This window comes from Salvia miltiorrhiza, chromosome 1, assembly GCF_028751815.1.
Source record: "Salvia miltiorrhiza cultivar Shanhuang (shh) chromosome 1, IMPLAD_Smil_shh, whole genome shotgun sequence".
Classification (NCBI taxonomy): domain Eukaryota; kingdom Viridiplantae; phylum Streptophyta; class Magnoliopsida; order Lamiales; family Lamiaceae; genus Salvia; species Salvia miltiorrhiza.
This window is the reverse complement of record NC_080387.1, coordinates 32,007,689-32,026,501: the sequence shown is the minus strand read 5'-3', so window position 1 is coordinate 32,026,501 and position 18,813 is coordinate 32,007,689. Positions and strand designations below refer to the sequence as shown.

Here is an 18,813-nt window from a genome sequence, read left to right as displayed (position 1 = left end):
TGGGTTTGATTTGGGGGTTGAATTTCTGAGGTGTCGGAGGTGGCGGTGGTGGTTGTCGGAGGTGGAGGTTGAGTTTCCAGACAATATTTTTTATTTAATTCATTTAAATTAATTAAAATTTTCAAAATTAATGAAATTACAAAAATTTAAAATTCAACTAAAACATTAAATAGAAATAAATAAATACATTAAATTAAAACTAATCAACTACACTAATAGTGGTGGACCACAACACTTTAACAACTAATCTACCTCTCCTTAATCTCCGTGCCCAAAAAACCTATGTCTTTATTAATGGGACGGAGGGAGTATTATATTGGTTGATATTGTAGAAAAAAATTGCATTATAGGGGTCTATTTTTAAATTCTTGTTTAGAACTCTGTGAAATACATGTACGGTCCCGCATGGTCTAGGTTATACTAGTTTGATAAACATGTTTGGGTATCATCTAGTTTGTATTAAATTTATTAATTCATTATAATTTATATTCAAATACTTCATTTGTTCCAATTATATATGCTTATTGAATTTCGTACCATTAAGGGAAAAAATGGAAACAATATTAACAAGTAAACTTTTTAATATGCTCATATTTATTCTTTGGTAATAAAAAAATTCAATCAAAAAGTTAAATAGAGGTGCATCAGTAAATGAATTAAAAAAATATCACCTTCTATAAAAATCAACATATCTATTTAAAGCATATTATAAAGAAAGGGGTTATGCCAAAAACAAAAAAAAATATACATGAATTAAAGTTGCAATTTTCACCTGAATTTTTAATTAAGCAAAAAAAAATACATAAATCTACGTTTTAGTGCAATTTTTACCTAAATTTGACTTTCGACGAAATTGGAGCTTAATTGGCAGTCGGAATTAAGTCAAATATATTAATCTTTGTCTTTTTAGACTTTCGAGCTTCTAAATACTCTTCATCATCAGAAGTTAGACCAAAATCAGGTGAACTTCAACTGCCAACTAAGCTCTAATTTAGCTGGAAGTCAAACTCAGGTGAAAATTACTACTAAAATATAAATTTATATATTTTTATCTTAATTAAAAATTCAAGTGAAAATTGTAATTTTTTTCAAATTTCACCCCAAAATAAAATGTCAACAATTCAATTCCACATTTTGTTTCCCTATTTCTCTCTCTCTTTTTCAATTTCAATCTCTTGTATGTTACTTTCATGAGTATTGAATAAATTCATTTTTTTTTTTTAATCACAGGTTCAATAAATTCAATTTGGGATGTATACTTATTTGTTAGCAATAAGTTAGTGATACAATCACACACGACACGTCAAATAGTAAGTTGATGAAAATGGGCTCACGCTTATGGGCCATCAATAATACAATCTTTTATAATTTGAATTTCCGCCCAACTAAATTGGTATCCAATTCCATCAATATTAAATCAACTTAAAGATCTCCAGAAAAAAGTAGTTTAACAATACCTCAAAAATAATATTTAGATGAAGCTAATAACTATTAATTGTAACCACCGAGGTCTCTGTCCACATGATAACCTTAATTAGGACCGTAAACAAGTCGGGTTGAACCGAATACCAACAAACTCGAGCTCGATTCGTTTAAATATTTAAATATTTGGGTTCGATTCAAGTTCGATTTGGAGATTCTTTCTTGTTAATCGAATTCGGTTCGTCACTGACTTACCGAATTCGAGCTAGACTCGTATAATGCTCGATAATGTTAAATTTGAACTCGAGCTTGAGCTCGAGTTCGGCTCGTCAGATCGTATAAATGATGTTCGAATACAAACTCGTTAAAAACTCATAAATTTTTTGAAAAATACTTAAAATACACTCTTAATCTTAATTAATATATTATTCGAATTTGAACTCCACTCGTTTGTTTAAAGGTTGTGCATCAGCTTGATCGAAGATTTGTAAACATAAATATAAATAAAACCGAAACGAATATACCACAAAAAGGGGAGCATTTGCAGTTGTATGTCCCAAAAGAAGTGTCCAGGTAGGGTGATTGAAGAATGTAGTGGAACTGAGCAAAAGGCCTTCCCTCTTTCTTCATTTTTTTTCCTCCTATTTTCCCCCTTTTCTCTCTTTATTTTGATAGTGTTAAGAGAAAGATGAGAAGTAGTGATGCTAGCTGTATTTTTCGAGAAAAAATAAATGCCCCACTGCAGAAAGCAACTCCCCTTTTTGGCTTTCGAAAATCTACAATTACATAAAAGCCTCAATTTTCATGCCTTTTTATGGAGTATTATTTTGTTGGTGCATGTTCTCCTAGGTATGAAAATGAATCAAATAATTTTAATTCGAATCGAATTTTTGATATTTGAATACGAAAATTTATTATTCGAATACAAATATAAATATTTTTTTTATTTGATTAGTTATCAAATACGATTCGAGAAAAATAGCGCTTTTGAAATAGTCATTTTAAAGAAGGAAACACAATATTTGGCCACTGATTGAAAAAACACAATTCGAATCTAATAACACACGCAACGGAAAACTTTTGTTTCGAAATAGCCTGTGATTTTAATACGTTGTCAGCAGTTAAGTTTCTCGCCCAAGATTCAAATCTATCTAACAACGACCGAATTCTTGAAGACCATCTCACCAACGGATCTATTCAAGACTTTGCCTATAAATAGAGCTCGATGATCATTTTCAATCTTCACCGATTCAAACACTTAAGCTGAAACTCTGCAAAAATGACAGACAACTCTCTGGGCGCCATTTTTGCACTACTTCGCATTGATTTTTTGTTTTGATCATATCTCCCTCGTTTGAACTCTAATTTGCGATTCGTTTGCGCTCGCTCGCAAAATTATATTGAGACGAATTCAACTTTCAATCAGATCATTCAACCTAATTCAGCCTCAATATTTCTGAAAAAAATCCATCAAAGTACGAACACATATCAGAATTTCATAAAATAAATCAAATTTAAGCGCAAAATTAATAACCATCAAATACTCAATTCCCTACAAAATTGGCATCTTAAGAAAATTAAAAACATGAAAAAATGAGTGTTATCAGGTGTCCGGTAATGGGCAGATGCCTCTTGCAGGCATCGGGCATCGAGCGTCCCTTGGCTAGTGTCGGACGTTCCTTGTCAAGTGAACGTGTAATACTATTTTCACCATTATATTCATTTCATATTAATTTTTTTTATATTTATTTATAATCTTACGAATATCTTATAATTTTGTTACATTATAGTACAATATTATGAAATAATCAAACAACATGGTCAATACGTGACACTATTCTAACCATTATATTGATTCATACTCCCTCCGTCCATGAAAGAACTTCCTAGGAGGGAGTGGCACAGGTTTTAAGAAAAAATATTATTGAGTGTATTGAGAGTGGATAAAAGGTAGTTGAGTGTATTGGGAGTGGTGAAAAAGTGTTATAATTAATATTGGGAGTTGTGAAAAGTGAAAAGTAAGAGGATTATAAATGATGGGGTATAGTCCAAAAATAGGTAGGAAGTTCTTTTGTGGACGTCCCAAAAATGAAAGATATGAAGTTCTTTTGTGGACGGAAGGAGTATTATTTTCTAATCTTTATATTCAATTTCATTAATACCTTATAATTTTTTTTAATAAACTATATATAATCTTACAACATATATAATTGAACAATGTGATCCATATATGACATTATAAATTTATAATACGTTATTATCATAAGTATAGTTCTTTCAATTTTAACTTATCCTGTTAGTTTCACAATTGTATTTTTTTTTATCAGAAAAAGAATTAATATCATTAAGGGAGGTACCAGCAGTACCACGAAGAACTTACAACAGTTTACAAATTAAATCGTTGGAACACCATGAGTCCAACTCGATCTCTTTGTCAACGATCCTCAAAATCCTATTCCAACACCACACTCTAGTCTTAATCTCCCAAACAAAAGTTTTTGTCGCCCAATCCTGACTATGAAAACGTCTCTCATTTCTTTTTTTCCACAAAATCCAAATGCATCCCACCCAAATAGCCAAGAGCAAGTTTTGAATCTTCTTATCATTTCTGAAACTCGTAAACATACCAAGGTGCTTGTCGATGGAAAATGGCCTAGCTGTTGTGATGCCAAGCCATTTTTGAATTTCATTCCACACCTCCTCCGTCTTTGGGCAGAGAAGAAAGAGGTGATTGATCGATTCTTCCACCCCACCGCACTCTCCACACTTCGAGTCTTCCTCGCTCACCGGAATCTTCCTTTTCCTCAAGTTATCGCATGTCGGGAGACGATTTTTCAGCATTCTCCATGCTGTCATCGAGGCTTTATGTGGAGTTTTAGCCTTCCAAACAGCATTGAGGGTCTTTGCGTCAATGACCTGTCTAATTGGTTCGCTCCTTCTGGTTTTGATCGTTGTGTATGCCGACTTGGTACTGAAATTCCCGTCCGGTGCAGCCAGCCAAATCCAAGTGTCGTTGGTACCTGCACAAGGGGAACATTGACCAATATAATTGGACGGGATTTTGTATTGTGATTGTGATTTTGGATACTCTAATATTATAATTTTTTTAGAATACTAATATATTATAATCTAAATTTTCACGATTAGTAATGATTCTTAACATTTAAAATAGTATAATTAATTAAAAATACCTATCATTTCCCCTTAAAAATTAAAATAAGATTATCCATCATCCAAAAACTATTCCCTAAAAAAAAAACACTAGTGAAGGTTAGTTCAACAAAAAATTGATGCATATAATGTTAGTTAATATCTTTTTGTTATAAACTGGAGAGAAATGAGAGAATATAGAAGATAATACGAATTGAGTGTTTAAAGAATTAAGGATATGTTATTCAAATGTTTAATTTACTTGCTCTTAAAACATGTAATATACTTCAGGAAATATAACTTGTGCTACTTTAATAAAATCAATTTAAGATTTTGAATGTAATATTCTTCAGGAATACTACTTGTGCTATTTAAATAGCATCTATTAATTAATGCAATTCTATATCAATAATCTCAAAAAAAAAATAAAAAAAAATTTACTTACATGTGTGCGTGCGTTGGCTAAGCGGTAAAGGCTTAATACCTAAGGCCAAAGGTCTTCGACTCTTCGGTTCGAATCCCTTGTGGCGCGACCTTTTAATTTCTCTATCTAATATTGTAAATTTATACTATATATAAAAAAAAGTAGACGAACAATGCATGTCAAAGATTTAAAACCGTGTCATTTTAATATGTAATCAAAAGCATTCGAACAATTAAAAGTTTTATTATCAATCAATGATTCATTTCCTAAAATAATTGTGTAAATAAAGGAAATAAACAAACCAAAAAACGTCCACTATCAAGAATTGTAGGGCCAAAAGATTGATTAGAGAAATTGATTCAAAATTGAAAGACGTTACGTGATATGTAAGTTTATCCTAAATATTCAAATGTTGATGCTTTACTATTAGAGACGAAATAAAAATTATTGATAGTTAAATATAAAAAAAATATATATATCAATCGGATTACTCTTTATCTCCACTAATCAAGGATTCAAGATAATCAATCAAAGATATCAATTAAGGATCAAGGCCTTCAACCAAATCACTCTTCTTCCATTCTCGGCAATACTGATTTTGGTCAAATATTCTTGGGTTTGTTTATTTCAATGTCTCTTCACGCGTTAAAGATTAATATAAATTTCAAATTAAAATACAACACTAAACAAACTTTTATAATTTTCATAAATGTAAATCATGCACAAATATAATTCTTTACATGCTGCATACGATAAAATACATCAGTTTTGTGAAAGATGCATACATCAGTTTTACTCAACCATAACTTAGATCTGCATTGCAAACTATGACCAATCATACTATAGTCTAGTTGTAATTAATTAGGTCTATAAATAGGGAAGTCATTATCTGATCCAAATAAAGAAGAATTGAATAAGATTCAAAAAACAGGTTGTAATAAGGACCCTTCTTTGCTCGTAGCCTAGCCTAGTTGGATATCTGGATTTTCATGTTACTTCTATTAATTATTTTAATATTTTCTATATTAAATTAAAATAACACATGATAGTAGAAGTGGCAGTATCATGTACTATTACAAAACTTATTGTTTTTCCCTTTGTATTTTTGTGTTTATCTTCTTCCTCTAATTTTCTTCCCATGTCTTGTTGTCGCATAACATGATGCTTGATGCAAAATAAGTTGCAACTTTTGCATGACAAGAAACATGCCTTTATTTTTCATATTTGATTTGACATCCCATCATTGATCAAAATAACATACAACAGACTTCGCCAGTTAAATCAAGCTTTATGATAATACTAGCTAGCATTCTGCAAAATGAAATCTCAAATTATAACTATCAATTCCACGTGTTCAGTTATGGTATTTTTAAGCTTTTTGTTTCGTTTAATTTCGGAGCTTGCCTTTTAAGCACAATTTGATTCCATAATAAACGAACTAAATTTGAACTTAGCAATACTCGATTTTAACTCAAACTGAGTTGGACACATTTATAGTGAATCTTCACAATTAATGAGAGAGGGAGAGATCAAATATGAGGCTACATTTGAACAGGCCCATCTTCAGTTTGGGCTTCCAGGTTCCTTTACTGAATTGGATTAAGAGGTTGTTTGGCTAAATCTACTTTAATAGCTTATACAATGTAATGTCCAAAGAGATTACAAGTTATTAAAGTATTTGAATAATTATGGGTATAAGTTAGAGAGAGAATTACGAGTTAAAGAGAAAGAATTGAAAACAGATGAATTAAAAAAAGTTTATAATAAGAATCATAATAAATTTATTTTTATAAAATAATTATTGCTTATAAGATTATAAGAAATTTATTCTTCTAAAGAAAAATATATTTTAATAACATTTATTTAAATTATTTTAAAAAATATATAATCTGAGCGAAACCTCACCGGGCCTCGTGAATTGGAGTAACTCCCAACTTGAGTTTGGGCTTTTCATGAATAAGAGCAACGACTTAACTTAACCACCAGAAAAGAAAATAACTGTCACTGTCTTTTACCGCCAAAAACAAAGAGCAAAAAATATCAGCCTAAGAAAAAAAAAAAAGGAAAAAGAATTCCAAATTCCAATCAGAAAGAAGCAATGTCCTCCTCCTGCTCCACTGCGCTAACGTCCCACCTCTTTCCCCTCCGCAAAACCAACGACTTCTCCCGCCGCCGCCCTACTTACACACCCTCGAGAATTCTTCATCTCTTCAATTCCTCATCAAGCCTGCAGGAAATCAAGGTGCCTCCAGCATCGCCGTCGGATGGGAGGAGCGAGCTGCCGGCGAGCTGGGAGAGCATAGCTCTTCCGCCGGTGACGGCGGCGAAGAGGGTGGTGCTCGTGCGGCACGGCCAGAGCACGTGGAATGCGGAGGGCCGCATCCAGGGCAGCTCCGATTTCTCGGTGCTCACCCAGAAGGGCGAATCTCAGGCCGAGACATCGCGTCTCATGCTTCTCGATGATTCCTTCGATGTTTGCTTCTCCAGGTATTTTGTGCCACTTTAACTCTTTTCCTTCAATTAAGTAGTACTCCAATTGATTATTTATTGTGCAACATTGTGGGATCGAGCCTGTATTAATTTTGGCGTTGAAATTGCGACTAGATTAGTGTTGAAGTTAATTTTAGAGATAATTGCTTTTAGATACACCAAGTTTCACCCAGTTTTGGTTTTGTACATGAACTAAAAATCGAGAATCCAAATACACGAACTTACAATACATTCTGAAATGACAAATTAATGCAATCATGACTAGTTGAAGTGGCATAGACATCTAACTATGCCGTTTAGTACTTTGACTGTTTAAGTCACGTATACATTTAAGGTGTCCCCTACAACATTAATATGGAGGCAATTGACAATCGTGTAAAAAACTGAATAGTTGAAAGTTCATGTATTTGGAGTAGAATTTTTAGTTCGTGTGTAAAAATAAAATTTGGTGAAAGTTCGTGTATGTAAGCGCAATTACCCTTTACTTTTATGTTAGTTTAACTGTTATTCTGGTTTAGATATTTAGTATGTATGGTTGTTTCTTCATGGATTCCTAGTCTTTGTATATGGAAAATTACACATTTTCTTAATATTTCGAATCTGGGGTTGTCTTGGCGTCTAAAGAGGAAAAAATTATGGTTTTGGCTGCTACTATTTTCCTAAGATGAATTTTTGTTTGGTAAAAACTTCCTCAGTTGTATGCTGTCGTTTAACGAGCCTTGAAGCTTCGAACATATGAGATTGTCTTATTAGAAGCTTTGGCTCTTTCTTGTGAATTGGTGTAGTTGATATTAGAAAATGAGCAAATGCCATAGGCTATTCTACAATCTTAGTTACTTGACTGCATTTCTACTTTTTTTTTCTTTTTCATAATCACGTAACACGTTCTTGCATCTGTTTAGTTTCTTTGTCACATAAAACTATCATCTGTGTGGCTACGATCATTGCAGCCCGCTGATTAGATCAAAGAGGACTGCGGAGATCATATGGAGTTCTCGCGGGGAGGAGATCATAACCGACTCCAACTTGAGGGAAATTGATCTCTACTCATTTCAAGTTAGTGATTTTGCTGATGTCTTTTGTTTGGCATGCCGGATTAGATTTTGGAATCAACTCTCGTTAGTCGTTGCTCTTTATAGGGCCTTTTGAAGAACGAAGGGAAAGCTAAGTACGGTGCAGCCTTTCGTCAATGGCAAATAGATGCACCAAATTTCAACATTGATGGTCATTATCCGGTGAGGGAACTATGGTCGAGAGCAAGAAGCTGTTGGACGAAGATCCTTACTCATGAAAGCAAATCGATACTTGTAGTTGCTCATAATGCTGTCAACCAGGCACTTGTCGCCACAGCTATTGGTACTATGTTTCTTTTTGTCAGCCATATGTGAATGTGTGTCGCCTTTTCTGCTGTAATAATCTATGTATGTTTGGTTACAAGTAGGACTTGGCACGGAGTACTTTAGGATTCTACTTCAGAGCAATTGTGGTGTGAGTGTGTTGGACTTCACTCCAAATCCTGAAGGGGGCTCACCTCAGATATGTCTTAATCGTCTTAACCAGGTATTCAACGGTTTCAACCTACTCATGAATGAGCATCGATTTAAGTTGTTTCTTATTGTTGTATCTTAATTTGTCAAATTATTGGTTGAGAAAATTGGTGATGAATAAGGAGAACTGATTAAAGATCACTATTGCTTCTCTGTGCTATGGGGTGCGTGCAATTCTACGTTTAAACTGCTTCGATTAATCAACTTATCTCGATCGATTTGTTATCTAGTTTCCCTTAGTCTTCCTTAGGTAAATGCCAGCAACAGTATTCTATTTTCTGCAGTACCAGTCTCTCTCTTTCTCTCTCAGAGTGATCAAGAGGAATAAACAATCTCAGTTCACCTTTATCTTGTATAACCTTCATATCATAAACTATGTGATCTCACTTTCTTTGCTTGCATTATGAGGAATCAACAACTCTTTATCTAATGCAAGATTAACAATCATTATGTAGATAACTTACAATCACAAAGCTTGATTCGTCGTTTGAATCAGCTGTAGCTCGTCCTTCTTAAGCTTTACTGAGGTTGCTTTGAAGTTCACACACTTTGAATGTAATGATGCAGACCCCGAGTTCTCCTTTAGCTTCCGGAAGCTCTGCAGGAAGGAAAGCCAGTATGCGGATTATACTTGTCACTCACGGACTCCCTCAGAACGACGTGCAGGTAATGAACTCAACTGTGGCGATCTCTGATATGTAGCATTAAATCCTTCAACTTAGACTCATCCTATTTGTTTTAATGATCTGATTCATAAGTCCATTTCTGGTTCGTGCTAATTTTACAAGTGACGCGCTTGTCTTTCATCAGGGCGCAGACAGACCAATGAACATGCTTGGGATGATACAGGTTTTGCAGTTTTCTTACATCATGCTTCTTCTGCTAGCTAGTTACTGCAGATTGGATATTCTCTAATCCGTGACATTACAAAAGAGCAGGCACAGAAAACTGCAGAGCTACTTCTTGATGTCAAGGTGAGAACCATTGTCAGCAGCAGTGCAAGAATAGCCCTTGAGACAGCAAATGCAATTTCCAAAGTAAGATGGTTTCTTTTCATTTAAGAGATAAGAGAGACTATTGCATGATCTGATACGTAGTCTGTAGGTTCAAGAAGCTGCTGACTGCTTGGGAGCCGACTGCGTGCCACGCTATGTGGAGATGAAGCAGATACCGGATCTTGATGTCGACAGCATTCTTAAGCAGACGAAACAAGTAAGAAAGAAACAATCAAACCCTATGCGGGCTCTCTAGGCCATGTTTGTGAATCTTGTTTGCTGCAGGACTTGACGCAGCCCGGTTGGTTGAGGGGATCCGAGGATGACGTGGCGTGGGCGTTGTGGGACCAATCGAGGGCTGCGTGGGAGAGTTTGGTGGATGAGGTGTCAAAGGGAGGAGCATCGGAGGGTGAAGATGTTGTTGTTGCAGTTGGCCATCCAGCTCTCAACATTGCAATCATGGGGCATTGCTTGAATCTCACCAAGGAGTGGCTGGGATCCTTCCATCTTGATGCGGGCAGCATCAGCGTCGTCGATTTCCCCGACGGCCCCGCCGGGAGGGGCGTCATCCGATGCATCAACTACACCGCCCATCTCGGCCGCTGGTCGATACCGATCACCAGATCGATGCTCGACGACGAGGACTTTTGAGTCTAGTAAATAAGAGAAATTCCTAAGAAAACAAGAGGAAAGCTTTGTAATCTTTATGGACTTAAATACTAGTAGTACATAAAAAAGAATTTAATACACAATAGATGTATAAATTCAAAATTTATCAATTCATGTTAAATAGCTAGAAGAGGGTTCGAGATAAAATTAAGGTCCTCTCTTATTTCATTATTTCTCTTCGAGAAAAAATATCACCTCGATATAAAATAGAGGTTCACATTTATATTTATTTAGTATTAAGAGGTAAAATTTCTTGAAAGTGACCATGAATTTTGGTGGCCCAATTGAGAGATATGGACCACAAAAAGCCCTTTGAAATTTTAGCCGTCTTCCAACACAAATATTTTGCTGACGAGTGTCATTACCATTTAAAGACAAACCTAAACAAGTTAAATGTGGTTTTTTTTTTTTTTCTTCCTATAAATTATAATGTTATGTTTCATTAGATTTGTTCATTTGGATTTCATATGTAGGTTCCTCATTAATTTTACCAAAATCGAAATTTATTACCATGCCATTTAAGGTTTTTAAGTAAATTGGGAAAAGGATATTCTTCTGCTATTAATGCCTTCTAGTTGTGCATATCAATTTACAAGATAACAAGAAAAAAAAAGCAGAAGATGAGGAGATAGGTTTAAATTGTAAGCAGATTATGTAGAAAAATATTAGGTGTGACATTAATGGACTCGAACCATAAGTTGACAATTATGTAAGTGGGCCTAAACGGAAATGTCAAACTGTAAATAAATATAGGATCGTTCAAACTTTAAAAGATGATTATGGAGGAATTTTTGTTGCCTTATCGACAGGAAGAATAAGATATAAAAATTCTATATATTCTTAAAGTAGGGATATTAAGTTATCGTTGCAATCAGATGTAACTTGCTTCTTTATTAAAAATAGTGATAAATTTTAAAATTATTCTGAAACTGTGTATTTGACCTAGCTAAATATTTACAAACTGCGCTATCATAATCACATCAAAACAATATAGCTATTTAGATTATTTTTTTATTTTTTATTTTTTATCAGAAAAATGATATATATAGAAAACGAAAAGGTACCAGAAGTACCGGGATACATGCAAGAGAACAAGAGTATCAACTCAAGTTTCAAAAGACACCCAAAACCAGCACAAGAAAGCCTAAGAGAAAGCTGTCATGAACCAGTTCCTAAAATCCGAGGTAGAAATCGACATCTTGTAAGTCGTCTTCCATCCCCAAAGCCTCGATTTTATCTCTGCAAACAACTTCTCTCCATTCCACTTGCCTTGATTGAATTTGCATTCATTTCTCTCTTTCCGTAAGACCCAAGTCGTGCAAATCCAAACTCCACGCAGGAAGCGCTTATCCTCCTTTTTCCCCAGATTTGTGAAGGCATTGTAGTGATCTTTCACCTTACGGTGCAGCGCCGTCTGCTGACCAAGCCAAAGGATGATCTTTTTCCAGAGGTCGTCCGAATTTTGACAAGCAAAGAAAGTGTGTTCGATCGATTCTTCCTTCAACTTACACCACACACACAAAGCCTCGGAGTTTTGGATTGGAACCTGTCGTTTCAGAAGATTATCACATGTTCGTAGTCTTCATTTGAATAATTTACATGCTGTGGTTACAGCCTTAAGGGGGGCTGGGGCTTTCCAGATAGTCAACATCTCCTTCTCCATCCTTCCAGTGCTTGTGGGATTCGCCATCAAACTAATAGCCTTGTAGGCCGACTTGACTGAGAAAGTGAAATCCGAAGTAGCTTTCCACTTCCAAACATCCGGTTTCCCATCTGTAAGACAAAAGTTGTTGATAAGATCAGATAACCGATGCACCTGTTCTTGCTCTCTATCCCTCAAAACTCTATTCCAACTGAGCTTCCACCTCCACTCTCCCCCGATCCACTCTCCCATGCTTTTAATTGAACCTTCCTGGTTATTATTGAGGCGAAAAAGTCTAGGGAAAAGGTCCGAGAGTCTCTCATTTCCGGCCCAAAAATGATGCCAAAATAAGACCGAATCCCCCTCCCCCAACTGGATTTCCAAATTCCCCCTAAGCCACTTTCCTTCCTCTCCCCAGCTCAGTTTCAAAATGTTTTTCCACCAACCTGTTCTCATCCTCCCATTCCCCTCCACCCGAAAGCCCCCGTCATCCCAGTTGAGGTTACCATGGCGCGTCCTAATAACCCGAGTCCACAAAGGCTCTTTTTCCACCAAAAACCGCCATAGCCATTTGGCTAATAGTGCCGCATTGAACCATTCAAGGTTTTTTAGGCCAAGGCCCCCACTACTATAATCCACACACATCTCCTCCCACTTGACCCAGTGAATTTTCCTCTCCTCCAAGCCTCATCCCCAAAGAAACTTACACAAAGAAGCGCGAATTTCAGCAAGGATGCATTTCGGAATCTTGGAAAATGAAAGTTGATAGATAGGGATTGAAAATAAAACCGATTTTAACAAGGTTAATCTTCCGGCGAAAGAAATCTTCTTGTTCTTCCAGCTGCTGATCTTCTTCTTCACTTTACCAACCACATACTTTCAATCCACCGCCCGGGATAGATTAACCCCAAGCTTAATGCACAGATAAGTGATTGGGAAGTCCCCCACTAAACACTTGAGATTAGCAGCCACATACATATTCAATCGAAATAAAAAAGGGTAATATAAATAAGGGTTAATGGAATTATTCAATTTTAAAGAATTCTCATTTTGCACAATACTTTAAACTTTTTAAAGAAATGACGTTATATTGTTGAGTTGAATGGAAAGGACATCGTTTCTACAACAGATAATTAAAAGCCATAAATCTCTCCCCTACCCCCTATTTCACTCTCTAATGCAAGCTGCAGCTCCATGAGTCTGCTTGGAAGTTGGAACCCGTCGATTCCTAATTCTATCTCTTTCTCTCGTCACTCGTCAGCTTCAAGCCTCTCACATTCTCTCATTAGTTATAAACCCTTATTCTTTATTTGTGCCCTAATTTAATTAGATTTCAATTCTAAACACAAATGGTGTCATTATAATATGTCCAAACTGACGTTATTGTATAATTAGTGATCAAATTTGGACATGTGAGATTTTAGACGACTACTTCAGCATTAAGTTTGAAAAAAAATGGGTGAGATGACAAAATGAGAATAATTAATAATAGTTGAATAATTTAAAAAAAAATTGATATGCAAAATGAGAATTTTTTAAAAATTTAATAATTTCTATGTAATCAATCCTATAAATAAATGAGTTTTGTATATGGCACCAAAAGTTTTACTATGCACCCTCATTGCTTCATAATTAAATGAGTATTTTATCAAAAAATAAAAATAAAAGTTGTAAAATCCATTTTTTAGGGAGAATCTTATAGAAAAATATTGGGGTTAAAGATAATTTCGGGATTTACACCCGAAACAACAAATAAAATAGGGGGTACAATGCAAGTGGGTTACATTTTCTCCCCACAAAATAAGTATGTTATTATATTTATTTTTATCATTATTTTGAAATGCAAGTTGGTAACATTTCCCCCATTATTTATTTATTTATTTATCTCTGGCAAGTAATCTACAAGGAATGAAAGAAATTCATATAATAGGTGGAGTCGACACGAGAAAATGACTTGAGCCGGCAGCAAAAGAAACAACGAATTTTCCAAGTTGCTTTCTCTTATTAAAATAACTAAATTACCACAAATTAAATATATTATTAACCCTGAAAAAAAGACAAACAAAATTAATGTCGACAACTTCCAAGAAGCAACAAGGCTGTCATAAACATACACTCACTAATAAAAAAAATTCCCCTTTGACTTAAATATAATTATGGTTTATAATCTCAGTTTGGACTTTTTAATTAAGAATTAATTAGGGGGTGCAGTACGTAATTTGCACATGTTCTAGCAGATGAGATGTCTTTTCAGTTTGTACTTTAACTAATTAATTCATAAACAAGGACCTTAAAAGAGTAGTTGATTTTTCTTTACATACAGAAAATGACATTTAAGTTTTTTAATTTTGATATCAAGGCCAGATTGGAGATATTTTTTATTATTGTTCTTTTTATTAACCAAATTTGACACTTCAACTTTTTCATGGCCCCATTTTAAATTGCAAAATGATATCTGTAATTCTGGATTTTGTTAGAAACAAAAAATCTACTTTTCTCAACTGGTGATAGTGTCAGACTGCGGTTGTTTAAATACATTTTCAGAAAGTAATTCTTTTTAAATTTTAACTGGCCAAATTAATTTGGGTCTAAAAAAAAATTATCAATGCCATGTCGAAACCTCTAATATTTGGTGTATTTTGGGTTCTAAAATAATACTCCTCCGTCTCAATAATAGTGTCCCATAATTTTTGAACATAAAAATTAAGAAATGTGTAAAAAATAGATAAAATAGATTGATGGAAATTATTTAAATATCAGATACAAAGAAATGATATATTACTAAAAAGGGAATGTGATATTTGTATTGAGACGTCCAAAAAAAAAAAAAAACATTACTATTGCCACAGAGGAAGTAGAGGAAGTAGTATTGTAATTATCTTTCCCAACCATTTTAGAATCACAAACAATCTTACAGTGAAAATCCAAAACACTTAAAAAAAAGATGGGTAAATCACAACATAGCCTCGTGATCAAATTTTACTTAGTTATTTTTCAAGATTTTACGTATCTAACTTGCAGATTTTTCTAAACGGAAAAGATTTTTGGCCATCTAGTGTCTCAGACACCTTCCAAAAAATCGATTTTTTGCTTAAGATTTAATTTGATCGATTTTTTGCTATTTAGTGATTTGTCTAAAATATCCTTTCCAAAATTAAGCAAACTTATTTTGTAGTGATTTTTTGGTTTTTATATTTTTGAAATTTAAGCTATTTTTTGTTTTCAAAATTATTTTATTCATTTGTTTCTATAATTTTCAATAAAATAATTTTAAAAAAAAATAATATATGTGAAAACAAATTTAGGATTATTTTTAGGAGAATCTCTAAATTAGTGGAATCAAATGAAAATAACATAATTTTCAAAAAAAAAAAATATGTGTAAACAAATCTAGGATTATTTTTAGGAGAATCTCCAAATTAGTGGAAACAAATCAATAATATAATTTTGAAAAAAAAGAATAGCTTAAATTTCGAAACCATAAAAACTGAAAATCACTACAAAATAAGTTTGATTAATTTTGAAAAAGACATTTAGACAAATCACTAAATAGCAAAAAATCGATCAAATTAAATATTAAGCAAAAATCGATTTTATAGAAGGTGTCTTAGACACTTAGATGTCCAAAAATCACTATCCTTTTCTAAATTAAATATCAAAATATATCACAGCATGGGCATAATTTTTTGGTCAACGTGGAAACACCAATTTCTAAACATATATATGAACAATTTTACGAAAAAATAGATTAACTAAAAGATAACTTTCAATTAAAATAAAAAATAAAAAAAATCGGGTTTTGTGTTTCATGTCCTACCACCAACTTGCAGTTTGCTTGCCTAAAGATTGCTTTTCTCACAAGAATTGACTCATCAAAACCCTAATTATTATTAGGAAAAAATAAGTTATTTAAAACTATGACTGGTGCCCTGTCTTTATTAGTAGCCCCTTGATTAAGTGTTCCAATCCAAATCACTTTATCTTGGTCACATAGTCTATAAGGCTAACAATCTCAGTTGTTCCTATCATATAATAAATAATGATCACTTGGGTTCAATAAAAATAACAATAAAATAATGATCACTTAATATTTCATTTCAAAAGTTCATTCGAATTAGCACGATTGGTGAGCAACGATCTTATGAATGAAATACCTTTTATTTATGTGACTGAGTTGGCTTAGTGGTAAGTGGTTAATGTCCAATATCTGAGGTCCTGAGTTCTTAGTGGTAAGTGGTTAATGTCCAATATCTGAGGTTTTGAGTTCGAGTCTATCGTAGTAGGGTCTTTAAAATTTCTTTATTTACTTATGTAAAAAAAAAATACCTTTTATTCGAATCACTACAAATCCGTTAGAGCATCTGTAGTGGAGAGACTCTATGGACTCTTAAAAAGTGGAGCTAATTGTTAAAACCCGACCGTAACTTTCAGTGTTTTCAGAAAGTGGACTATATATTACATAATTTGATTTTTTTTTTTTTGGTCAGGAAAGGGAATTATAATTAAAAAGGAGGAAAACTTGGTACCAGAGGTACCAAGAGGGAGGAAAAAACGAAAGTACAAAGAAGAAACAAAAAGAGAACAACAAGTAAAAGAGGCCTCAGATCACTCCTAGCAAAAAAGGTGTTGGGAACCTTGTGGAATATCCTAACCCTTGTTTTGATGATACCAAAATTCATAGGACTTAAATGTAATAGACTAGAATCGTTTTTGAACTCAAGTGTTAGAGTTCGTTTCTAGTTTAGTTGCGGTGTCAAAGACTGAAGACTGAAGAACGAAGACTGAAGACTGAAGATTGAAGACTGCAGTTACCAACTGAAGTATCAGTTGAAGAATCAGTTGAAGACTGATTATTTAATGCGCGCCATGGACTGATACTAAAGTCAAGTATCAGTTGAACATTCCTCATAGGACTGATCTTCCAACGTTCAGAGGAAGCCACGTACGCTCAAGTACAGCCGCATTAAATGCAGAGATATCTCAATATCTTATCTCTGCAGAGGTCATTCCTATCTGGTGGTTACTTTTCAGAGATGTCACATCTCCTGTCCATCAAAGAGAGCCGTTTCCACACAGACAAGGAACCTCGAAGATTGAAGCCTCAGCCCAAATTCGAATTGCTCTCCAACGGAAGAAATCTTGAGGACGATTTACGCCAACGGATCTATTCAAGAGTTCTCCTACAAATAGCGCTCGAGGATCACTTCAATCTTCACCGATTCAACGACATAAGCTGAAGCTCTGCCGAAATAGCTACTCAGCCTAAAGCTTAAACCGCCCAAAGCTTGAATCGAAGAAGAGAATTTCAAAGCCAAAATCAGTCACTGCTGATTACATACATTCTCTTAGACCCTAGGCATATATTCTGTGTACCCAGAAGCCAAAGGTCAAACTTGCTTCAAAGAACTTGTTCTTTGTAAGTATAGTTGGCACTCGTTTAAACCTCTCCCCCATAAGAGTGTTTGAGTGACTCGGAGTTTCAGAAGGTGTTCTGAACTCTGATAGGGAAGTCTGAGCACGAGGTGTGCTTAGCAAGGAAATCCTGCACGAGCTGTGTAGGTGCTGAAATCCTGCGCGAGGTGTGTAGGTAGGGAAACCCTACGCGAGGTGTGTAGGTGCTGAAGAGAGAGTTATCTTCAGTTCACGGTTTGCAGTGCACCCGGGAAGCACTTGCGGAGTGGATTGTTGGTCTGATGAACCAGCCGTGGATGTAGGAAAGAGTTTTTCCGAACCACGTAAAAGTCTCTGTGTTATTTACAGCTTTCAGTTTTACATTCATATCTGTGTTATTTCAATTGATAAAACTGAATGCTGACTAACTGAAAAGAGAAACCTTAATCCAACTATCTGCTCCACCGAGGCTATTCGAAACTAAGTTTAATTTCCGCTGCGTATGATATCAATCTGACTCACTATCCTCTGATAGTAAGGAAGAGAGATATCATCTTCATCTCTGCAAACACGACTGAAGCCCTTACGTGGATCAGTTAAGTTCCAGTGACTTAACTGATAACTCTTTACTGAAGAGCTTTCAGTATCAGTCGTCAACCCTGTTGGTCAACACTTATTTCGGTTAAACAGGTGTCTTGTTTGCATGTAAAGTTTCGTTTCTATCTCTGACTGAGATCCCTCTGATTGAGGTTTGTAGATAGTCACAAAAATAGCCTATAGGTGTATTCCCCCCCCATACACCTATTCGAGACCCCCCCGGACCCAACAATTGGTATCAGAGCAGGTTGTTCGCAAGAACTATCTGTCTCTGACTAGTTATACTTGAACTAGATCCTATTTGGGGGAAACGTTGTCTTTGATCAAAAATCTCTTCTTGAGATTACCCTTGTGTCTGCCTGGTTTGTGTCCTTATCCTGTCTCCTGTGTGCTTCTACCTTCATTCTCTAACCATGTACAAGAACAAGATGGATTCCTCCAGCGATTATGTTCATACATTTTTTCGAGGGATCAGCGGACTTGAGA

General features: G+C 34.7%; 2 protein-coding genes across 2 annotated transcripts in view; both read left to right on the top strand.

The window, feature by feature from the left end:
- Positions 1–18,813, top strand: part of LOC131020541 (uncharacterized) — a 1,142,091-nt gene that overhangs the window by 890,633 nt on the left and 232,645 nt on the right. The gene's annotated exons all lie outside the window — the stretch shown is intronic.
- LOC131020396 (probable 2-carboxy-D-arabinitol-1-phosphatase) lies at positions 6,932–10,844 on the top strand. Its single transcript, XM_057949175.1, has 9 exons — positions 6,932–7,483; positions 8,437–8,542; positions 8,626–8,842; positions 8,928–9,046; positions 9,601–9,699; positions 9,844–9,882; positions 9,972–10,070; positions 10,138–10,245; positions 10,314–10,844. Exons 1-9 carry the CDS (start codon positions 7,095–7,097, stop codon positions 10,677–10,679), a joined length of 1,542 nt encoding a protein of 513 aa, XP_057805158.1. The 5' UTR covers positions 6,932–7,094; the 3' UTR covers positions 10,680–10,844.